Consider the following 6934-nt stretch of genomic DNA (forward strand, 5'->3'; position numbering starts at 1 on the left):
TCTCCTTTTCATTGCTACATTTATTACAGAATGGTTGTTGTGTTGTTATTGTTACTACATTTTATTTTGTTTCGATTATTAAACTGTTCTTATCTCAACCTGAGTTTTATGGGATTTTTTCCCTTTTTTCTGATTCTTCACTGTAGAGAGGGTGGGAGAGAGAGTGAGCAGCTGCATGGTACAAACTTGCCAGCTGGGGTTACACCACGACGTGTGTGTACATACAAATATCAAGATATACTTATAAATACAAATGCTTGGTATATGTTCAGGATTTTTTTCTTAAAAAGGTCAAGAGGTACCAGTCTGTCAGAGGGCTTTGGTTTTCTGGTCTTTTTTATTAGCAGATGAATAAAGACAAGTGATTGTCTGGAAAAATATTTCAGATGTAAAATTGAACAATGTTAGATGCACACATTGTCAGGCAGAAAAAATATTTACGTGGGACTAATTCCAGTATCTGATATTGGTTCAGTGTATAAATTGTTGAACTTTCTTTCATCTGTGATCCTAGTTTATACCAACAGCTCAAAAACCAAAACAAATAATATTTTTAAAAACAAAGGAAGTCCTGCTTAAGTAAAACTCCTTTTTAACATTTAATGTTCAACAAAGCCAAAGAAGGAAACAGTGGTGAAAGCAAACAAATATGAATTATGAAGAATATGTCTCCATTTATTCCAGGTAAAAGCTGCTTAACTTGATTTGACTGCTAAACGGATTTACAAGCAGATTAAGCTCAAGCAAGTTAAAACTCCCTCTTATGGCAACTGGATAAAGGACAGACTTTGAAAAAATTAAAAGCATCTCACTGTATTTGAAACCTATTTTTCACTAAGAAAATGTTGGTGTGAATTCTTTTGAAAAGTGAAACCTTAGCCAGTGGCCAAGATTCTTTTAAATTACAACTTTTTTTGCATTCCTAACAGAAAGTTTTTATGAGCTTTGTAAGATGTGTTATGCAAAAATTTACATTTTATGTAAAATAATTTTCTCTAACCTGTCTGACTCCTGTACACAGAAAGGGTCCTGATATTCTGCAACACCACTCCTAACAGTAGCAATAAACACTTAGAGAGATGATTTAGTTACAGAATCTGGAATTCACATGCAAAATAAGCATTTAACCTTTGCAGGGAGTGTAATGAAATTAGAAAAGATTACTTTCTGCCAAATACCAAACAGAAATTGTCTCTAGAAAATCATGAAAATTAAGAACAGATATCAATTCCTTTCTATTGGATGGACACTGTATGCAGGATTAAAATGTTAAGGAAGGAAAGTAAATAAGAGATTGCCTGTTAGCACTAGTTAGATGTGCTGGCAGCAATATATAGGGAAAAACTTACAAAGTCACCAATTTAAAAAACTTCAACCCCTGTCATAATGAGATCTAGCAATGCTTTTTCCCATAACCCTGGGGCAATTTCAGTTCTCAGATAATTTATGTCGGATATTCTCCTTTATTTCTATCTTTATGTTCTATCCCTACACACAAACATGGGATTATAAAACTGAAAGACCCTTATTTCACTTCTCGTTAGCAGTAATAATTCTGTGCATCATTTTTACAGCCTGAAGGTCATTTCAATTACTACAAAATAAGAATCTCAGGCTCCTGCTGGTCAAAAGTGAAATGCTCTCAGAAGGGAAGTATTCAAGGGGGTAGAAATTCGAAATAAAGTGAATTGAACATTTAAAAATGTAAAAACTAATTCTAAAAAACAGACTTTTTATTCAAAAACTGAACTTCAAAAAATACTGACTTTTTATCAAAAGCTTACTAGAGCCATTCCCCTCAAAAGCAATCTAGTAACTCTCCCACTTTAGTAACCTAAGTTTTATAGAGAGGTGTGGAATAGACTAGTCTTTTGTGCTAGTCTGCACTTCCCCTTCAGAGTAAGAAAGGCATATGGAATCTGATCCAAACCTCACTTACAAAATAAAACGTCTTGTGAATTCACACTAGCCTACATAAACTGTTGTTACCTATTCTTATTGTTATTGGAGGTTCAAAGGAGAAATGACCGGTTACCCCAGCAGTTCAAGTAGTAAGTACATTTATAATGGCAGATAAAATAAAAACTGTATTTTGAAAGTAAGGCATACTAGCCGGCAAGACGCTAGAGACACGAGAGAGATCAGTCTATGCTTGTAAAGTAAACTCATTTTATTGAATGGTTTGAAAGGCTGCTTAAAATAAAAGCACTTTACAGTCTGTACATGCAGTATCAATTTTTAAAAATTAAATTCATTTTTCAGAAAACATGCATATTTATGTACATCATTTTGAAATAAAAGAAAGCATTACCATTTACTGCAGAAATTCCTCTTTAAAAATCTTTTAAGAGGTAAGGCAGGTAGGAACAATTCTGCAGAAAGCAAAGCTTAAAAACTCTTTACTCTGAAGGTAAAGTTTATTCATTCAGAGACATTAGTTACAGCAGAAGAAGGTCGCTTAAGTATGGATTCAACTGAAAATGACAATGGCTCAGATGTTGAAAGTTTTGTCGTGGCCTGTTTGGCCCCAAAGAAGTCTTTCGCACATTTGTCTACAGAAAACCTGTATTTATGGTTCTCTTTAACAGCACACTCCCTATATTTCTTAGAAGAGTCTTCAAAAGTCTCCTTCACAAATGACATTCTTAGCTCAGCTGTTGGAGTGTCAGGAAATGTCTGGTGGAACAGTGACTGAAACGCACTGTACTTGAGCGGTGCGGGGGGTTTGGTACTGTTTTTGCTGATCTTGCTTAATGCCTGTTCCTGAGGAGACAGAGAACTCTTATCAGAAATTTGGGAGAAAGTCCTTTTTGGAGGAGAGAAAGCTGACCTCTCACGAGCTTCCTGATGAAGGCACAGTATTTCATTACGTGACTGCTGAATGTCTCGTGTGTGAGTCAGAACAAATGAATTTTCCAGTTTTGGAGGCATGATGTCATGCTCAGTGTTTGGACAGTCCTGACTTTGTGGGACTTTGGAATCCCAACCTGTCCCAGGTTTGAGAGCTTGGACAGCAGTAGCATTTAACAGGCATTGCTGGTAGAGGAGAGCATCACTAATGGGGCCACATTTTGGCCACACTAAGAACCTAGAAGACAGGGGATACTGCCTGTAGGTAGTAGCTACACTAACATTTGAAGAAATTAGTTCCATGTTGCTAGGTCCTGAATACTGCATCGTTAGATCAAGGCAGGTTGGTAAAAAATTGGAAAATTCCTTGTTTGGATTATCAACTTGAGTAGTGTTGAAGGCTGTTTTATATGAATTGTATTCAGCTCCACGCACCATACGGTTAGGGAGAAAAAGGGCAGCTGCTTGTGTAGCTTCCATCATATCTCTCTCCTTATACTCTCTCTCTAACATAATGTTCTCCAACTCTTTATCAGCAAAAGCCCGTCTCTTTCTCATCCTGTCACTTACAGGAGGTGGTAAGGGTGAATTCCCTCCCAGGTAAGAGTCTGCTGGAATAGGACGGTAACCTAAAACAACAAAGCAGTATTAGGAATTAAGCCACTTAAGAAAAACACTAAAGCTGTGCTTATACAACAGCTCCATGGGCCAGTCCTGCCAAGCACCGTGCCCTTGCCACAGACCCTGGTCACCATCAGTTCCTACAAAAGTCACCATGACACAGAGACTTAGCAATCAGGCACATTCAATTCTTCAGTATAGATAAGCAAGCCCTGCTTTTTTGACACGTGCACTATCCCTCAATGCTAGCTGATTAGTAGTTTTTTAAAAAGCAGTTCCAGACAAACAGATCTAGGAGGGAGAAGAAAAAAAGAAAAAGGCAAAGCCCTACTGTGTATTATGACTGGTATTCCATCATGAGGCTTAAGGAGAGAGATAACCATTCACTTTTAACACATATGGAAAGCATTCAAATATTTTATTTCTTCTGAACTAGAACATCAATAAAACATAGAAATTCAGTGTCCAGCACATTCAATTACCAAGCTATCTGACTTTATTTTATATAACAGATAGGGTCGAATCCTATTTGCTCTACCCAGACAAATAATTCCATTGAATTAATGGAACTATTCACATAGAACAGGATTTTACCTGTTTTCACCCCATTCCTCTCATACACGTTTCCCCTTTTCCAAGGAAGATACCTATATCTATAGCTGGTGTCTTTCCTATTTTCTAAAGATGAATCACTATGTACACATTGCTAGAGACGGTAGAAAATCCCAAGGGAGAACTAAGAGAAAAGAAAAAGACAGTTAAGATAAATTAGAGGAAAGAATACAAAAGACTTTTCAAAAGAATGAACTGTAGATGTAAATTAGAGGTTTCTAATAGGACTAAATATTAATCGAGCTTGAACAGGCAAGGAAAAGAGCTTTCCGTTTGAGAAAAAAAAATTCGATTGAGAAGTACGATGATTTATAGGGGTATAGTTTGGAAGGTAATTAAAGAAAACATAGGAATAAATACGTGCATAATCCCAAGTAGGTGTGTGGAAAGAAATAAAATACCGATCACTAAAATTCCGATCTTTAAAACGTCATTCTTCCACAGAAAATATTTTCGACAGTGAAAAAATTAGGCGCCTTATTTTGCAGATCTTACTATCGATAATGTCGCAAACAGTAGTGCTATGTAAGGCATTCAGATAAAAGAAAAAAGGAATCCATTTATTCGTTTGCTGTTAAAAACACCCGCGAATAAACTACCCACTGAATAAATTACCCTGCACTGCAATATGCTGCTGGGTAGCCAAGCAAAAAGACTGCCGGCTTGTAACAGTAACTCTAACATTTCAAACTACCGCTACCAGCATTTCAGGCATTATTTTGGGTGGAGGGGGCAAGGAACTGAAATTCTGCTACATCGACTCCAGCCTCCAAAGGCAGGAGCCTCCGCCGCCCGGCGCTGGTAGCGGGGCGCGCTTTAACCATATTTCGGGAAAGGACGCTGCATTTCACGCGCCTCAGACGGGAGGTGCGGCTCTTCCTGGGGCAGAGCGGGGTTTCCCCGCTGCCAGAGGTGTTGCGGGAAGCCGTGGAGGGGCAGGGGATGCTCTTACCTTCCAGGATGCTCTTGGCCAAGAGGCTGGGCGTTCGGACGTGCCTCTGGTAGACGGCTTTGCGCTCCAGACTTGCCTGCTTCCCCGTCAGCCCCTTCTTGTCCTAAGAGAGCGACCGGATAGCGCCGTCAGACCGGGGCCGCCCCTCCCGTCCCGTCCCGTCCCGTCCCGCCGCGTCCCGTGCCCCTCACCTCGGTGGCCTGCTGCCGTCGGAGCGCCACCTGGGCGGCCATGACGCGCTGCCGCTCCACCACCAGCAGGCAGTTGGCGCACTGGCAGTCGCGCCAGCGGCAGAACCGCTTGTGTCCCTTCAGGCACGACACCACGCCGTGGTTGCGGCACCGGGCGCACTTGGGCGTGCGGCTCAGCTTTCGCGGCTCGCCCCGCCGCGGAGCCGCCGCCGCCTCCTCGCCTTCCTCCTCCTCCTCTTCCTCCTCCGGGCCGGTGCTGCCGCGCGGAGCTCCGGGTGCCTCGTCCGGCTCCCCTTCCAGGCTCTCCACGTCGATCTCCCAGTCGGCGCCGGCGCGTTCTTCAGCCATGGCTCCTCGGCGGCGCAGCTGCGAGAGAAGGGTCAGCCTCCAGCCCCCGCGGCGGAACAGCGGCCGGAGAACGCCCGGCTTCCGAGGTGCCCGCCTGCAGCCCCGCCGGGATGCGCCCCAGCCGGGAAGTCACGGCAGAGCCCGCCTGGAATCTCGTCTTCCCCCTTACCGTCAACTCGGGTCTCTTGCGCACCACCCACGCGGAGCCCAGTTTAGCCACGACGGATGCCTCCCTCCCTCTCTCCCTCCCTCCCGCCTCAGCTTGCGGGGAACTGTGATAGCCCGCGGCAGGCAGGAGCGCATCTCCTGCAGCGAAGGATGCGGGAGGAGCCGTCCCAGGGCAATGCCCCGCGCTGCAGCGCTACGGCTCTGTCCGGTCTTAACAGGGTCCTGCTTATTACAGGATCCCGAGAACCCTCCTGCCAGCTGCGTTCAAACTTGAGAGACAGGCAGAGGACAGCTGGACTTCACACATCGCCGCTGTCCGCTCCAGCAACCAAAGGCAGTATGAGCTCCTAGAGCTCTCTGCGGAAGCGGCATCTTCAGACCCACACCTGCTCCCACACGACCTCCCTGTCCTTGCTTCTGCACACTGCGCTTACCAAAGGCAGGTGGTGCAGGAAGCTTGCAGCCCCTCAGCTCCTCGCAGGTCGCAAGGCGCCGCTGCCCCAGACCGGCCGGAGACGAGGGACTCCCGATCTCCGCACCTGGAGCTTAAGGCTCCCCGACAGCCGGGACGCTGCGCCGTCGGGGGGATGGCTGCGCGGCGGGCGGTGCGGTGCGGTGCGGTGCGGTGCCGTGCCGTGGGTGCGGTGCCGTGGGTGCGGTGCGGTGCGGCGCGGTGCCGTGGGTGCAGTGCCGTGGGTGCGCGCTGGCCGCAGCGGGGCCGCGGATGGCACCGAGCTGAGCCCGCCGCGATATCAGCGCCCGCCGCCGCCCTCCGCGCCGCCCATTGGGCGCCCGCCTCGCGCCGCCGCCCCGATTGGCCGGCGCGGCCGCAGCCCCGCCCCCCGCGCGTGTGCCCGCCGGCCGCTCGTGGGTGCGGGCGGGCACGGGGCGGAAACGGGAGTGGGCGACGAGCTGGGGAGCTCTCATTTTGGGGTGAAAAAGGAGCGGGAGAGGAAAAAGGAAGGGAGAAAAGATGGTGGCGCTTGTGATGATGACAGCTAAGAAACCCGCTCCCCAGGCGAGCAACGTCCCTCTAGCCGAGGAGCGGGCCGGGGACGAGGGTTTAAAAGCCTCAAACAGCCACCGCGTTTTTCGTTTGCTGTCGTTCCCGTTGCCTGACCCGCTAGTGGAAGGTACGCGTGGCAATGGTCTTTCTTTCCGAATCTGAAAATGCGGCGGGATCCTTTCCTTT

The 6934-nt window shown here is 46.3% G+C and overlaps 1 protein-coding gene across 1 annotated transcript; it reads right to left on the reverse strand.

The window, feature by feature from the left end:
• Positions 1–2360: 2360 nt before the first annotated feature.
• Positions 2361–5574, reverse strand: DMRT2 (doublesex and mab-3 related transcription factor 2). Its single transcript, XM_014888468.2, has 3 exons — positions 5227–5574; positions 5036–5138; positions 2361–3479 (listed from the first exon to the last, which is right to left on the reverse strand). Exons 1-3 carry the CDS (start codon positions 5572–5574, stop codon positions 2422–2424), a joined length of 1509 nt encoding a protein of 502 aa, XP_014743954.2. The 3' UTR covers positions 2361–2421.
• Between the last annotated feature and the right edge of the window lie 1360 nt (positions 5575–6934).

The sequence above is a fragment of the Sturnus vulgaris genome, chromosome Z, assembly GCF_052056855.1.
Source record: "Sturnus vulgaris isolate bStuVul1 chromosome Z, bStuVul1.hap1, whole genome shotgun sequence".
Classification (NCBI taxonomy): Eukaryota; Metazoa; Chordata; class Aves; order Passeriformes; family Sturnidae; genus Sturnus; species Sturnus vulgaris.